The 17,757-nt window shown below is 37.0% G+C and overlaps 1 protein-coding gene across 1 annotated transcript in view; it reads right to left on the reverse strand.

Annotated features, from left to right (window-relative positions):
• PLPPR1 (phospholipid phosphatase related 1) overlaps positions 1 to 17,757 on the reverse strand; it is a 278,562-nt gene that overhangs the window by 118,969 nt on the left and 141,836 nt on the right. Inside the window, exon 2 of the mRNA XM_057723527.1 lies at positions 8,026 to 8,133. Coding sequence (XP_057579510.1) covers positions 8,026 to 8,088 — 63 coding nt within the window. The 5' untranslated portion in view covers positions 8,089 to 8,133. The remainder of the gene's footprint in view (positions 1 to 8,025; positions 8,134 to 17,757) is intronic.

Consider the following 17,757-nt stretch of genomic DNA (forward strand, 5'->3'; position numbering starts at 1 on the left):
CCAACACAGCCAATAAGTAAATAAATAAATAAGTAAATAAACTTTTTAAAAAAAAATTTAAAGAAGGTATACAAATCATGAATGACACTCAAGATCTTGAAGTGACCTAAAAATATCATTAAAAGAAACATAAAGCTATTAACCTCAATTTTTGCTGTTTATATATTTAAAATTTAAGAGTAAGTTTTTTTAAAAAAGAGTAAGCTTTAAAAGAGTAGAAATAAAACCTATAATTGTAACATAAAGGGGGATTCAAATGAGGAATCTAACCTAGAAGGCAGAAAAGAAAAAAATAAAGTCCATGCTTACTTATAATCTAATATTTAAACACTTGAAGTATATGCTTTAAAGTCAGCAACAAGTTAAGGATGTCCTCTACCACTGTCTTTATCCCAATATTACACTGAGGGCCTTAGCCAAAGCAATAAGACAAGAAAAACAAATTAGTCATAACAATCAGGAAAGAAAAAAACAGATCTGCTACTATTTGCAGATGCTATAACTGTCTCAAAAAATTAATATAAAGACACTAGTAAAACTAACAATAAATTTTAAAGTTTTTAAGAAAACTGACAAAAATATCAATATTGTTTCTATAATGCAGTAACAAAAAACTGGAAAATGTAATCATCTCCCAGCAATTCAACCTCTAGGTGTCAATCCAAAGAAAGCCCTTGCACACATGCACATAGAAGAAATAAGGATGTTTTCTGCAAAAAAAAAAAAAAAAACAGCTGCAAGTGTATAAATCATTAAGAAAATAAAGAAACCAAGAATAAAATGCAACAATTAAAAAGAATGAATTACCAATCTGGATAAATCTCAGAACATAATGTTGAATGAAAAGGTTAAGTTGCAAAAAGAAAGTTCAATATGGTATCATTTATGTAAAATCTCCCTAAAATATAATTTATGAGTATATGGACATGTAGGGAAAATATGAAAATATGCCTAAGAATCATGCAGGGGAATAAAGCCTCTAACTTCACATACATACAACTGACCCTTGAACAATGCAGGGGTTAGTCCATATTACAGTCAGCCCTCCGTATCTGTGGTTCCTCCACATCCATGGATTCAACCAACCATGGACTATGGAGCACTGTAGTATTTACTACTGAAAAACATCTGCATATAAATGGAATTGTGCAGTTCATATCCACATTGTTCAAGGGTCAACTGTAGTTACTTCTGGGTCTAGGACAATAGGACTTCAGCCATATCTGTAGTATTTTATATTCCTTGAAAAAATATTTAAAACATATAGGGCAAAATTTTAAGATTTGGTCTTGATGGTAGGTGCAGTGATGTCTGTTATATTACTTTCTCCATTGGAATCCTTTCATAATTAAAAAGCAACAGTGAAAAGATATTTATTGATCATATTGACATTTTAACCAAGTTATTTTTGATCAAGTTTTCTGATATTCCTGTTACAATGACTGGAATAATGTAGGTACATAATAAGTATTTTCTTTTGTTTCATTTGCTTTGTTCCCATTGGATCTTTTTTTTTTAATTTATTTATTGGCTGTGTTGGGTCGTTGTTGCTGCATGCGGTCTTCCTCTAGTTGCAGTGAGTGGGGGCAGCTCTTTGTTGCGGTGTGCAGGCTTCTCATTGCGGTGGCTTCTCTTGTTGCAGGCTTCAGTAGTTGTGGCACGTGGGCTTAGTTGCTCCATGGCATGTGGAATCTTCCTGGACCAGGGCTCGAATCCATGTCCCCTGCATTGGCAGGTGATTCTTAACTACTGCGCCACCATAGAAGCCCCCATTGGATCTTACTCAAAGCTTTGTTGCCCAGTCTCAAGAGACTTAAAAAAAATTTTTTTAACCTTTTGACCCCCTTCACCCATTTCTGTCCTCCTCACTCTCCCCCCACCTCTGGCAACCACAAATCTGTTCTCTGTATCTATGAACTTGTTTTTTTTTTCTTTTTAGATTCCACATATATATTCCACATATTTAGATTCCACAGTAATACAGTATTTGTCTTTCTCTGACCTGTTTCACTTAGCTTAATGCCCTTGAGATCCATACATGTCACAAATGGCAGTATTTCAAGTCTTTTTGATGGCTGAATAACATTACATTGTATATATACACCACAACTGCATTATCCACTCACCTACTGTCGGACACTTAGGTAATTTCTGTATCTTGCCTATTGTAAACAGTGCAGCAACGAACATGGCATACGTGTAACAACAAGCATTTGATGAATGAAATACACGAGAATCATGAAAGCCTCTTCCCTTCTCAGTTTCTACTTTATTCTACTTCACTTCCTCTTTTTCTTTCTCCTGATTGTTTCAGAGAAGTTACTAATATGTATTAAACTTCTATGCAAAGTAAGAATGACAATACAACAAGAAAAAGAATAAGCTTTCTTTTCTCTCCAAGATTTTTAGATATATTTATGTTTGTGTCAGGTTAAGGCATGGAAAGACTAATTTATGTCTTTTGTTGTTTGCTCTACCCATCAAACGCATCGTTCACACATTAGAGGGCTGAAAATCTTTAGAGATATAGCTTCCAGCAATATATTAAATCTCTTACTTTAAGGTTTGGGTTCCTGTTCGATTATTAAGAAAATTTAAAATAAAATTGCTACCAGCAGGATAAGGATGAGGACAGATGATTCATTCTAAATTTCCCCCAGTTTACTTTAAAACTTTATTTTTCTTATGACAAAAGATAAAGGGTTTTAACATTGAAAAATATAGTGTTAGAGCCTTCTACCCTTTCCCCCATGAGAAGCAAGAGAAAGGATTCCTTTTTCTTCATTACAATTTCAATATGAACAATAGTAACTAGAACCCAGAATATATATAATGTATAGTTATTGTCTGAAAGGAGTTATTCTTGGCTTTGTACAGCAAGATAAGAGTATTAAGAATATGTGTTTATGTTGAGAGATGAGTTCTTTGTTTACCCTTTCAAAGATGAGTTATTTGTTTACCCTTTCAGAGCTACAGCTTGACTCCAAGTATCTTAACTTATACCAACATCTCCATCCCAACCTAATCCCCTATATATCCACCTGGTTCTGCAATACAAATAGGTTCACAAATATCACCAGAAAAATAAATCAACAAATAATATTTGTTCATCTAAACTACCAAGGGATACCTATAGGGTGAAACTCAAGGATTAGCAAAACATTGTTATTTGGCCCAAAATCAAAATGCTCAAAATTATCCAGCTGACTATATAGACAACTTCTTCAAGAGCTAGAAGATAAAGAAAACTTGTTTCATTGATTCATAGGCTGTGTTTAAACAACATATGTACTGAAAGTACATTTCTGCTAATATCAGTAGTGGTTTACCTCAAGTGTCTGTTTTCACAGAGATGATAAAATGGATCTGCATGCATATCCTCCCACACTCAGCCAAAAAGATCCCCTACCCCATAATATAAGAACATGCTACAGCTGATCCTTGGGATGGAGAGACTATACAAGCAGTTACACAGAAAGGAAATTCAGGACACTTACTTTTCAGCTCTTTACATCATCATATTTTAAACACAATTTTCAGGATAAAAACAAATCTGTTGGATGTCCTATCTCTTGGAGAAGGTGGAAATAATACCATCTCTGGCAAATCAACATCTTATTTTGAGATAATTTGGAGTAGCTTTTTTTCATCATATGATTCCAAATTTCCTAAAATTTCCTTCCCTTTGTCCTTTCTATAGCAAACATTATAGAAAGTTGGGAAAGGATGCAAGAAGCATAACCAAAAAGATGCCAGAGAAATTGTTTGCTGGTATAAAGCTGGAGCATCTCAACAAAATCATTTATGACCAAAAGAAACTGCACACTATATGAGTTCTCAATATCCCATTAAAGAAAAATGCCCAATGCAGATAGTCAACTCAAAGATTTTGTTTTCTTTATATGGTCTCCAAGGCAAAAGGTCATCAACCAACATCATCTGTAAACCTCCCTGTTTACTAAACTCCTGAAATATAATATTGATTTTTTAAAAAAACAATTTAATCAAAATGCTGACACAAGCTTTAAATGACACATTAGACCATCTCGACTTAATTGATATTTATAGGACATTCCATCCAAAAACTACAGAATACACTTTCTTCTCAAGTGCACATGGAACATTCTTCAGGATACATCACATCTTGGGTCACAAATCAAGCCTCAGTAAATTCAAGAAAATTGAAATCATATCAAGCATCTTCTCTGACCACAATGCTATGAGACTAGATATCAATTACAGGAAAAAAACTGTAAAAAATATAAACACATGTAGGCTAAACAATACACTATTAAACAACCAAGAAATCACTAAAGAAATCAAAGAGGAAATCAAAAAATATCTAGAAACAAATGACAATGAAAACACAACAACCCAAAACTTATGGGATGCAGCAAAAGCAGTTCTAAGAGGGAAGTTTACAGCAATACGGTCTTACCTCAAGAAACAAGAAAAATATTGAATAAACAACCTAACCTTACACCTAAAACAATTAGAGAAAGAAGAACAAAAAAACCCAAAGTGAGCAGAAGGAAAGAAATCATAAAGATAAGATCAGAAATAAATGAAAAAGAAAGGAAGGAAAAATAGCAAAAATAAATGAAACTAAAAGCTGGTTCTTTGAGAAGATTAACAAAATTGATAAACCATTAGCCAGACTCAGGAATAAAAGGGAGAAGATGCAAATCAACAGAATTAGAAATGAAAAAGGAGAAGTAACAACTGACACTGCAGAAATACAAAAGATCATGAGAGATTACTACAAGCAACTATATGCCATTAAATTGGATAACCTGGAAGAAATGGGTAAAATCTTAGAAAAATACAATCTTCCAAGACTGAACCAGGAAGAAATAGAACATATGAACAGACCAATCACAAGTATGGAAATTGAGACTGTGATTAAAAATATCCCAACAAACAAAAGCCCAGGGCCAGATGGATTCCCAGGCGAATTCTATGAAATATTTCGAGAAGAGCTAACACCTATCCTTCTCAAACTCTTCCAAAATATAGCAGAAGGAGAAACACTCCCAAACTCATTCTACGAGGTCATCACCCTGATACCAAAACCAGGCAAAGATGTCACAAGAAAAGAAAATTACAGGCCAATATCACTGATGAATACAGACACAAAAATCCTCAACAAAATACTAGCAAACAGACTCCAACAGCACATTAAAAAAGAACATACACCACAATCAAGTGGAGTTTATCCCTGGAATGTAAGGATTCTTCAATATATGTACATCAGTCAATGTGATACATTGTATCAACAAATTGAAGGATAAAAACCATATGATCACTTCAATAGATGCAGAAAAAGCTTTTGACAAAATTCAACACCCATTTATGATAAAAACTCCAGAAAATGGGCATAGAAGGAAATTACCTCAACATAATAAAAGCCATATATGAGAAACCAAAAGCCAACATCCTTCTAAATGGGGAAAAACTGAAAGCATTCCCTCTAAGCTCAGGAATAAGACAAGGGTGTCCACTCTCACCATTATTACTCAACACAGTTTTGGAAGTGTTAGCCACAGCAATCACAGAAGAAAATGAAATAAAAGGAATCCAAATTGGAAAAGAAGGAGTAAAATTGTCACTCTTTGCAGATGACATGATATTATACACAGAAAACCCTAAAGACTCTACCAGAAAACTGCAAGCACTAATCGATCAATTTAGTAGAGTAGCAGGATACAAAATTAACGCACAGAAATCTCTTGCATTCCTATACATTAACAACAAAAAAGCAGAAGGAGAAATTAAGGAAACTCTCCCATTTACCACTGCAACCAAAAGAATAAAATACCTAGGAATAAACGTGCCTAAAGAGGCAAAAGACCTGTATGCAGAAAACTATAAGACACTGATGAAAGAAATCAAAGACGATACAAACAGATGGAGAGACATACCATGTTCTTGGATTGGAAGAATCAACATGGTGAAAATGACTGTACTACCCAAAGCCATTTACAGATTCAACACAATCCCTATCAAATTACCAATGGCATTTTTCACAGAACTAGAACAAGAAATCTTACGATTTGTATGGAAACGCAAAAGACCCCAAATAGGCAAAGCAATCTTGAGAAGGAAAGATGGAGTTGGGTGAATTAGGCTTCCTGACTTCAAACTATACTACAAGGCCACAGTGATCAAGACAGTATGGTACCGGCACAAAAATAGAAAGGAAGATCAATGGAACACAATAGAGAACTCAGAAGTAAACCCAAGCACATATGGGTACCTTATCTTTGACAAAGGAGGCACGAATATACAGTGGAAAAGAGACAGCCTCTTCAATAAGTGGTGCTGGGAAAATTGGACAGCTACATGTAAAGGAATGAAATTAGAACACTTCCTAACACCACACACAAAAATAAACTCCAAATGGATTAAAGACCTACATGTAAGGCCAGACATGATAAAACTCCTAGAGGAAAACATAGGCAGAACACTCTATGACATCCATCAAAGCAAGATCCTTTTTGACCCACCTCCTAGAATCATGGAAATAAAATCAAGAATAAACAAATGGGACCTCATGAAACTTAAAAGCTTTTGCACAGCGAAAGAAACCATAAACAAGACAAGAAGGCAACCCTCAGAGTGGGAGAAAATACTTGCCAATGAAGCAATGGACAAAGGATTAATCTCCAAAATATACAAGCACCTCATGCAGCTTAATACCAAAAAAGCAAATAACTCAATCCACAAATGGGCAGAAGACCTAAACAGACATTTCCCCAAAGAAGACATACAGATGGCCAACAAACACATGAAAACATGTTCAACATCACTAATCATCAGAGAAATGCAAGTCAAAGCCACAATGAGGTATCACCTCACACCGGTCAGAATGGCCATCATCAAAACATCTAGAAACAATAAATGTTGGAGAGGGTGTGGAGAAAAGGGAACTCTCCTGCACTGTTGGTGGGCATGTAAGTTGGTACAGCCACTATGGAAAACAGTTTGGAGGTTCCTTTAAAAACTACAAATAGAACTACCATGTGATCCAGTGATCCCACTCCTGGGCATATACCCAGAGAAAACCATAATCCAAAAAGAAACACGTACTGTAATATTCACTGCAGCACTATGTGCAATAGCCAGAACATGGAAGCAACCTAAAGGCCCATCAACAGATGAATGGATAAAGAAGAAGTGGCATATATATACAATGGAATATTACTCAGCCATTAAAAGGAATGAAATGGAGCTATATGTAATGAGGTGGATAGACCTAGAGTCTGTCACAGAGTGAAGTAAGCCAGAAAGAGAAAAACAAATATTGTATTCTAACTCATATATACGGAATCTAAAAAAAAAAAAAAAAAAAAAAAGGTACTGATGAACCCAGTGACAGGACAAGAATAAGGATGCAGATGCAGAGAATGGACTGGAGGACATGGGGCTGGGTGGGTGGGGGGTGAAGGGGAAGCTGGGACAAAGTCAGAGAGTAGCATAGACATATATACACTACCAACTGTAAAATAGCTAGCTAGTGGGAAGTTGCTGTATAACAAAGGGAGATCAACTCGATGATGGGTGATGCCTTAGAGGGCCAGGACAGGGAGAGTGGGAGGAAGTTGCAGGAGGGAGGGGATATGGGGATATATGTATAAATACAGCTGGTTCACTTTGGTGTACCTCAAAAGCTGGTACAGGAGTGTAAAGCAATTATTTTCCAAGAAAGAGCTTAAAAGAAAAGAATAATAGATGAAGATAAAAAAAAGTGCTGCATTTGTAATTAATAATACATTCGAGTCACCACTGAAAATAAATCTAATAAAACACTATTATTTTGTACCTCATAGATGAACCTTCTTGTTCTACAACTTCCTATTCAAGAAACACACTGCATAACTTATTAATTCTTTACCAATATTTATGCTATCAAAATTTCATTATCCATAATAAGATTAAATAATTTTATAAAACAATCTAAGTTCTCAGCATAAAAACTGCTACAACTATTCCAATTTGTCTGTAAAGGCAAATAAATACACCTACCTCAACAAATATAAAACATGGGATGATGGAATAACTTCGTTGAGTATTGTTTCCTACTGCCATTTCTTACAACATGTATCAAGGCTGCACCGTCTTCAACTGTCCAGGCTGAAACAGAAAGAGATAGCATGGTGTAAGAACCATATGTTTAGCAGTCCCTTAGACATTTACATAAAAATATCAGCTACCCTCTAGATAAGCAAGCTGTGTGCAAACAATGCAAAATACTGAACTACAGCACAGTCAAGTCAAGAGAAAAGAAAATAATGTATATTAGCCATGAATAGTCTTTGAGCTTAAATGACCAGGTAGGGAGCTCCTGTGCACAGAGCTAGAGTGAACAGAACTCTAATCGCCTGGTGCTGCATGGTGCCTTAACCCAGTAGACTGTGCTCATGCCACGAATGCAATTTTTGCTACAAAACATTTGTTATTGTCCATTCTGCATGGATCTCTTCTATCTGTGCCTGATCCTTGCAGTTTGCAATCTAGGGACTTGTTTGTTTCTGCCTTTGTCTCTCCCTTTGGAGCTGACACTTAGTACCAAGGCACTAATCCCTGACTTCCTTCCTTGACAACTCTTTGCCTTTGCTCTCTTGACTACAGGGCTGTTAACTACTTCAGGTTAATACATCACTGATCCCTCTCACTGGGTTCCCTCAGCTGTGTGTGTGTGTGTTCCAAACACAAAACATTGACACCATAAACACTCTCCTATAAGAATGGAGTAGTTGGGCTATAGCAGACTATTTTAAATATTTGTTAGAACTCCTCTGTCCTACTTTGAACTGAAAATATTCCTGTATTAGAAGATCAGTTAATTTTGGTTTTTCTTAAAACAGTAACAACAACAAAATACAGGTTTTAGGCTTTTCTGAAACTTCCATGGCCTGATAAAAAGAATTTTCCACTATACCTTTTATTCTCTATCCAAAATAATACTTAACATGTCTCAGGTGTCTGCTCTCAAGAGTTATTATTACTTTTGGTTTGTTCTGTTTCTGTGTCAGACTACCCATGTTTCATACGAATTGTGATATGAATATGAAGAGTGGCACAGGGACTGCTAGTCCATGCAACTGGCCAACTGCATTTTTTCTTAAAGGTCATGAATTAATGTTTTTAACTTAATTCTGTCTTTAAATCCATCCTTACGTTTTTCCAAAATAAAACTTTAAAATACATTTCCTTCTATTTTTGAAATACCAGCTTCTCACTTGTCAACTAAAACTTTCTCTTATCAAATCTAATATTATGTATGATATTAAGTCCACACCAATCATGGTATTTAAATTATTTAATTTTTAGGCAATTTAATTTTTTCAATTAAAATTGGATATTGTGTGTTATAAAATACCCATCATGTCTGTTATTTAACCATTCTATTTCATGATTTAGGAATAAATAATATTTTTTACAATTAGAAAGGAACCCATATGTAGAACACACATTGAATTGATCTGGCAAACATGTACTGGTTTCATTTTACCCTTACTTAACCCATGTATCTTAGAATTCACTTATCAATATTTATGATTTAGATGAGTCCTACTGTTTGCATCAACTAAATACAGTGCCATATATCTAAAAAGAAAATTAATTTTTTAATCACCTTGAAGTAGGTAGGGGCACCAGAAAAAAGGCATCAGTATTTTAGATGGCTTCTCCATACAACTAATAAAAAATAGCAATGAAATGGAGAATACAAGACAAGCTTTGGGATATCATATAAAATTCTCCTTTCTCTTCACTTTTCTGGTTCAAAATACAACCTAGCTTTTCATACAGGTATGGCAACTACATACATACATATACATATGCACACATACATATCTATGTATGTGTATTATACATAATCAGTAACTACAGTTAGGTATATTTCACATATAATTCACCCATTTCAAGTATACAATTCAATGATATTTTAGTAAATTTACCAAGTTTTACAATGATCATCATAAAACATTTTCAGCACTTTTTCCTTCATTTCAAAAAGAATTCTCATCTCCACCATCACCTCCCTCACCACCTCTCCAGCCCAGCTAGTCACTAATCTACTCTGTCTCTACAGATTTTCTTTTTCTGGATATTCCAAATAAATAGAATCATACAATATGTGGTCTCTTGACCTGGATTCTTTTACTTAACATAATGTTTTGGAAGTTTATTCATGTCATAGTGCACATATCAGTAATTTTTCCTTTTTATTACTGAATGTATTCCATTGTATGGCTATAGAACCTTTACCAATTGGTGGAAATGTAGGTTGCTTCTAATTTTTGCTGTTTCCAATAATAAGTGGTATCCAATATTATGGATAAGGATCCTAAGAACATCTGTGTATATTTTCATTTCTCGTGGGTATACACCTAAGAGTAGAATTACTGGGCCATACGCTTAATTGTTTAATTTTTTAAAGAAAACTGCAAAAGTATTTTCCAAAGTGGTTGTGCCATTTTACATGACTGCCAGCAACAAATGAGAGTTCCCTTTTCTCCACATCCTAACATTTTTATTGCCTATCTTTTTATTATAGTCATTCTAGTGGGTGTGAGATAATATCTCATTGTGGTTTTCATTTTGTAAATAACAAATGATACCGAGCATCCTTTCAGGTGTTTATTGCCCATTATTCCACTTTCTTTTGTGAAATAACCAAATCAAAAACAAAAACAAGGGGCTTCCTAGGTGGCAAAGTGGTTAAGAATCTGCCTGCCAATGCAGGGGACAAGGGTTCAATCCCTGCTCCAGGAAGATCCCACATGCCGCAGAGCAACTAAGCCCGTGCGCCACAACTATTGAGCCTGCGCTTTAGAGCCCGTGAGCCACAACTACTGAGCCCATGTGCTTCAACTACTGAAGCCCATGCGCCTAGAGCCCATGCTCTGCAACAAGAGAAGCCACGGCAATGAGGAGCCCATACACCACAACAAAGAGCAGCTCCCCCTCACCACAACTGAAAGAAAGCCCACACACAGCAAAAAAGACCCAACACAGCCAATAAAATAAATAATAAATAAATAAATAAATAAATTTATAAAAACAAAAACAAAAAACCCAAAAGATCTGGACATTTTCAAGATATAAGGGTTCTCGTATATTCTGGATACAAGTCCCTTATCAGATGTATATTTTGTCTTTTGACTATTAACGTGCCTTGGTGTGGATTCCTTTAGGTTTATCCTACTTAGAGATTTCTTACTACTTAAATCTATGGGCTTATGTTTTTTTCCCAAATTTGAGAAATTTTTCAGTCATTATTCCTGGAGTACTTTTTAGCTCACTCTCTCATGTCCTTCTGGGACTCCAGTGACATAAATCTTAGACCTTTTGTTATGTCCCTGAGACCCTTCATCATCCCTCCCCAAGTCTCTATTCTCTGTTGTTCAGATCGGGTATTTTCTATTACTCTATCCTCAAGTTTACTGATTCTTTCCTCTATCATCCCCATTACGGTGTTGAGCCAAGTCCATCCCCTGAGTTTATTTTAGTTGTTCTATTTCTTAGTTCTAAAATTTCCATTTGCTTTTTCTTTATATTTTCTATTCCTTTGCTAAAACTCTATTTCTTTGCTGAGACTATTTTTTCATTTGTTTCAAGCATGTTTGTAATTATTAAGGTATTTTTAGGATGGCCACTGAAATTCTTGTTAGATAATTTTGTATATCTTTGTTTTGGTGTCTGTTGATAATCTTTTATTATTCAGTTTGCGATCTTCCTGGTTCTTAGTATGAACAGTGATTTTTGATTGACCTTGGGTTATTCATTAGAAGACTCAGAATCTTGTTTAAGCTTATGTTTTATCATACCTTCTCTGACACTCCTCCAGTAGGTACAGGGAATGTCACCTTGTTACCACCATGTGAAGGTAGAAGTCCAGGTTCTCCACTTGGCCTCCTATGACAGCTAGTTGAGGAGGGAACCCTTTTACTGGGCAGCAGTAGAGTTCAGGCTCCTCAGTAGGGCCCCACTGATACCACCCTGGCTAGGGAGTGGGTTAGGTACCTCTTTACTGCTCCCCACATGGCCTCCACTGACATGATAGCCTTGCTATTGCTGTGTAATGATAAAACTGAATTTCTACTAGGCCCCCTCTGATACCACTCCAGTGAGGAAGAACTAGGGGTGCCTCATTACTGCCTGATGGGGGTAAAGGCTAGGCTCCCCCCATGTTCTCCCTGACACTGTGGAGCAGGGGTGGGGGCCTACTCATTACTGCCCAACATGAACTAAAGTCCTGGCTCCCTACTTGGCCTTCTCTGTTATGACCCCAGTAGGAGCCTAGGGAAGCCTCCTTATAGCCTGACAAGCGTAGAAGTCCAGGGTCCCCACTTGATCTTTGCTGATAGAGACAGAGGTGGCACTGGAGTTTTTTTCTGTGGTTTTTGGCTATAGTCAAAGGATTATTTTCTAAAAGCTTTCTGCATTGCTAGGCTGCCCTTTTCCTGGCCCTTTGGCTAGACAGGCGTCAGGCTTTTCTTGGGGCTGTTTTGTCTGAGTATCTGTATCCCAGGTTGTCAGCTTTTCCAATATCCAGTCTGAGATATGAGGCAAAAAGAAATCCTGGGAACCCAATACTGTGTTAGTTGTTATGTGAAGTCCCTAGCCAGTCCACCTTTTCCTTCTCTGAACTTTATTTACATGTAATGTCCAAGATTTTTGGTTGATTTAGTGGGAGGGATGGGGAACGTACATCTTATTTGATCCTCTCAGAAGCAAAAGCCCCCAGAAGTCTTTTTAAAGGAGTACCAAATGGCAGTGACCAAGGTTCTTGTGTAGCCCAGCCCTGCTGTGTTCTCATGAATTTGAGTCTTTTGGTGCCCAAGGTTTCAATAGCATCATTTGTTTGTTCATTTGTGAGTCCCTAATTCATGCCAGGTATCCCATTAGGCACAACTACAAGCAACGAATTAGCCAAATACCCTGTATTTAAGAGGATAACAGCCATCAATTAAAAAGCTGTTATACTTGTTTGCATATTTGTTCTTCAATGAGTTATAAGAGGGATAACAAACAGCAGCACAAATGACCAATTCTAACTCTTGAGGTCAAGGATCTCTTATTCAATTGGCATCATAGATACACTGTCTAGCACTCACGATCCTTTCAGGGGACTAAGAAAATGTTTTAATTTCTTCAAAAATAGTAAATTTTTAGGTTAGGTACAAAAAATATGTTAGTATATTATTAAATCCATGTTTATACCAATTCAACTATAAAATATATTTTTTAATTTTAATACAGAAAGGGGTCCACAAAGGCAAACTTGCTTAAAGTCCACAAAAGTAATGACAGTCCTACTTGGGAGAAAGTTCAGGAAAGGTTTCTTAGAGGAGATGGCTATTTAGGTTGATTAAAATAAAGGTAGCTGCTCCCCTATCAGAAGAGGATGAGAGAAGCATTTCAGCTAAAGGGAACAGCAAGAGCTAAGGTTCCAAAGATATAAGTTGGCCTAACATATGTTTGGGAAACTAAAAACACTACCAGCGCAAATGTATGAAAACATTTGCGGTAAGTATAGATGTTACCAAAATTTGTTTATGTACATGTGGCATTTTATGCACAAACTCAGAAGCAGAACACCTCAAGGAAACAAACCATTTCCATATCAGATAGGAACATAGGAAAAGAAAAGAATATTGACAGACAGTACTGTTTCCTAGTAATTAACTCAGACAGAGCTCTTCATTTCTAGGCAGGTAAGTATATTATAAATTAGACCTGTCCAATAAAGGAGTCAATGACATCCCATGTGTTTCCATTGGATTTTCCATGTAATTCTCTCTTGTTCATGAGAAGTGTAACAATTCCGAGTCAACCCAGGACAAATACAAAAATAATTGCTGATTATAAAGTATCTGTTCTAATGAGAATGGATGGTGATGGAGCATGGTCACAGCTAGATTGGGATAAACCTCATTGATTTCTAAGTTATGCAAAGTTGGCTCTAGATGAGTAGTCAACGAAGTAGCAAGGAACAAAAATGCCCTTGAGAAAGAGTCACCATGATTCAGTGGACATTCTACCCAGCCTTGGTGTGAATCTACTATTTCCAGTGGCCAAAGTCACAGACTGTGGTCCTCTCAGGAGCCCAGAGTCTATGATTTTTAGGGAAGCTAGAGCTTGCTCTTTTTATAGAGAATATTTTGAGCTAATTTTGCTAAAAATGCCATGGTGGTTACCTTCAAAGTTAGGATGATATGAACTAATTCAGTTTACTAAGACAGAAATCTAAAAAACAAATAGGCAACAGCGAGGCCACTCAAAATGGTACTTTTCTGAGTAAGCCCAAGAATTCTGCACTCGGAGGCCACATTGATTTAGGACAGTGTTTCTCAACCTCAACACTGTTGATACTGTGGGCTGGATAAGTCTTTGTTGTCAGGTGCTGTCCTGAGTATCATTGGATGTTTAGTTATATCCCTGGCCTCTACTCACAAGACACCAATAGTAGCAACCCTCCTCCCCCAATATTGTGACAACTAAAAATGTCTCCAGACATTGCCAGATATTCCCCTTCAAAGTGGGAAGGAGCAGGGGATGGAGATGGCCCAGGGGGAGAATCACTAATTTTAAAAGATTGAAAGCAGAGGCCCTAGAACATTAGAATTTTTGAGCTGACGAAAGACTTGCTTCGCCAAGGATAAAGGCCACAGTTTTGCCCAAGGAGACAAACCTATTCTTGCTTAGTACCTAACAGAGGGAAGTATGGAAACTGTTGAGGTGGCTTATTAACATTTGGGGAAACAAAGGGCATCTCACACTCAGAGACCATGACTGGGGTGGTAATAAAGCTACTATAAGTGGGAGTTACTACCACTTTGAACCTCAAAGGAAAGCAGGGCTGTTTTATCCATTGGGTACTATAGGCCCAATTCCTAGGGCCTGTGAGCTATTTAACAGCCCAAGAAAATATATAAGAAGTAAACAAAAAAAGCACCAAAACTATGTAAAACCAAATGAATAAATATGTAAGTATATACCTAAAAATGTAAAATTCTTGCAATTTCATTACTCGATTTAGTGTTGACAATTAACTTGAAAGTGATTTGTAGGTGAAATTTTCAATTCTAAAAATTCCTTTGCAAAGAAACTTTAAATAATTGTAAATTAGTTACTCAGAAAAATAATTTCAAAAGAAAAGTCATAAAAATCTTTTCATACAAAATAAAGGTTTACTGTCAGATCACTCATTATGTGTTTATCTTCATATGGAGTGGGGCCTCAAAAAGTGAGTGTCAAAAACAAGCTTAAACAACCTTAAAATAGCCCTGGAGGGGTTTTGCTCTCAGCCAAGTGAAAGTAACTAAGGCTGGATTTCACGCCTGGCACAACTAAAAGATACAGACAAAATAAATGAGCTGATAGAATTCAAGGCGCTGGATGTGAGGCAATGAAGGGCAGTGATCCCTGAAAGATGGGAACAAACAGAGGCAAGCCCTACAATTGCCCTAGCTTACTGCCTGGAGAGTGCCTCCAGCCCATAGCACAGGGAGGGGACCCCAGAAGAATGGCCTGTGGTCTCCCTGAGGTAAGCAGACACAGCTGGGAATGTAGGGAGGCCCAAGTGACTGGAGTTCACAAGGTAGAGAACAAGAGAGAGTTCTGCACAGAGAGAACTGGGTTGCCCTACAGAGGGTCCCCTCGAGTCTTCAGCAGAGTACTGATGAGCATGGGAGAAACTAGCTAAAGCCGGGAAGGAAACCATCCAAAAGGATTAGAGCAAAATCATCATCAGGGCTCACACGAGGCCAAGAATACTTTCAGTTCCCACCAATCCAAGTGAAAAGACACCTAACGCACCAGAGAGCAGGCAGAACACTTTAGTCTGTGTTAACTAATAACTCCAATATGAAAACATTTCTAATCCAGGGACCACAAGTATTCCCTACAGAGCTGTTTTTTTTTTTTTTTTCCCTTTGTCTGTTACAGGATATTGAATATTGATTGAGATTCTGGGCCACGAGTGATATGCTTTTCCCTGGTGTCAGGGGGCCCCAGGAGCAAGAATATATTGCATAATCCATGACCCAGGTCACATCAAAGGCACCTCCGATATGAGTCTTACAACAGTCATGTGGTGAAACTTTCTAGGGTTTCCTCAGAATTGGGTTGGTATAAGATTGAAATGAGATTATGTCTAGCAAGGGGAAAAATAGGGCTTATTTCTATGTGATCCGCACCTTAAATGCAGGTAAGGAGGGAACTGGAGTAGAAAAGGGGAAATTAAAAGGCAAAAAATGAGTTGTGAGTTACATGTCATTTTGTTGCCCAGCACTTGGGGTGAGCCATAGTCCCCAAATCCAGCTCATCTTTAACACATGTTAAATAGGCATTAACCTCCTTGGTGGCCCTGAGCTATCTCTTGCTGTTCTGGATCATTTTTATTCAGTACATTATCTCCAACCAGGATCACAGTTTGCATTTAATTTCCCAAAGCTGGAAAATCTAACTATGTATTTTTTTTTAAAGCAACTAAGACATTAAGAGATAGGAACAAATTGAATGAGATTGTAGATGAGTGCAAAAGAGATTTCAGCACAAGATGGTGTGGGATTTAGGACTGTATTACTCAGGCTTCCAGGAGAAATGCTTTACTTTGTTCAATTTTAGAGATGCTTTTCAAAGCTTATATAGAACGACAATGTAAAAACCCTACATTATACGAGAGTAGCACTGACCACTCTTTTTTTTGTTCAGTCTCTCTCTTCCACAGTGTCTCACGGTTGGACCATGGATCCAGCCCAGAATAAGGCAGAGAGATACAAAGAGCATGACACCCACAATCCAGGGAGATCTAGAGTTCAGTCAAACCTTTATAAAATAAAGACTCAGGGGCCATACGGAGGGTCCGCAGCGCAGCTCAGCGTTCCCGGACCGAGACATCGATCCGCGGCTGAACGGAGGGTCCAGGAGCGGGAGCGTGGGAACCGGAGAGCTGGTTCAGGATTAAATACTCGTCTAATCCAATACTTGGACATTAGTCTGAGGCTTGGACAGTCTTCTATAAACACCTCTATCACCAGGACAAGCAACCCCAAAAGCTTGGACAACCATGAGGAAACAAAGAAACACCATGCAGGCAAAGGAGCAGGAAAAAAACCCACAAGACCAAATAAATGAGGAGGAAATAGGAAAAATGCCTGAAAAAGAATTTAGAGTAATGATAGTAAAAATGATACAAAATCTCGATAACAAAATAGAGAAAGTACAAGAAACAGTTCATAAGAACTCAGAAAAACAAACAGCAATGGATAATAAAATAACTGAAATTAAAAATACTCTAGATGCTATAACCAGCAGAATGACTGAGGCAGAAGAACGAATAAGTGAGTTGGAAGATAGAATGGGAGAAATAAACGCCACAGAGCAGGAAAAAGAAAAAAAAATAAAAAGACTAGAAGACAGCCTCAGAGACCTCAGTGATAACCTTAAACGTACCAACATTCGAATTATAGGCATCCCAGAAGAAGAAGAAAACAAGAAAGGGTCTGAGAGAATATTTGAAGAGGTTCTAGTGGAAAACTTCCCCAACATGGGAAAGGAAATAATGAACCAAGTCCAAGAAGCACAGAGAGTCCCATACAGAATAAACCCAAGGAGAAATACACCAAGACACATATTAATCAAACTAACGACAATTAAACACAAAGAAAAAATATTAAAAGCAGCAAGAGAAAAGCAACAAACAACATATAAGGGAAAACCCATCAGGATAACAGCTGACCTTTC

The sequence above is a fragment of the Hippopotamus amphibius genome, chromosome 2 (genome assembly GCF_030028045.1).
Source record: "Hippopotamus amphibius kiboko isolate mHipAmp2 chromosome 2, mHipAmp2.hap2, whole genome shotgun sequence".
NCBI lineage: Eukaryota > Metazoa > Chordata > Mammalia > Artiodactyla > Hippopotamidae > Hippopotamus > Hippopotamus amphibius.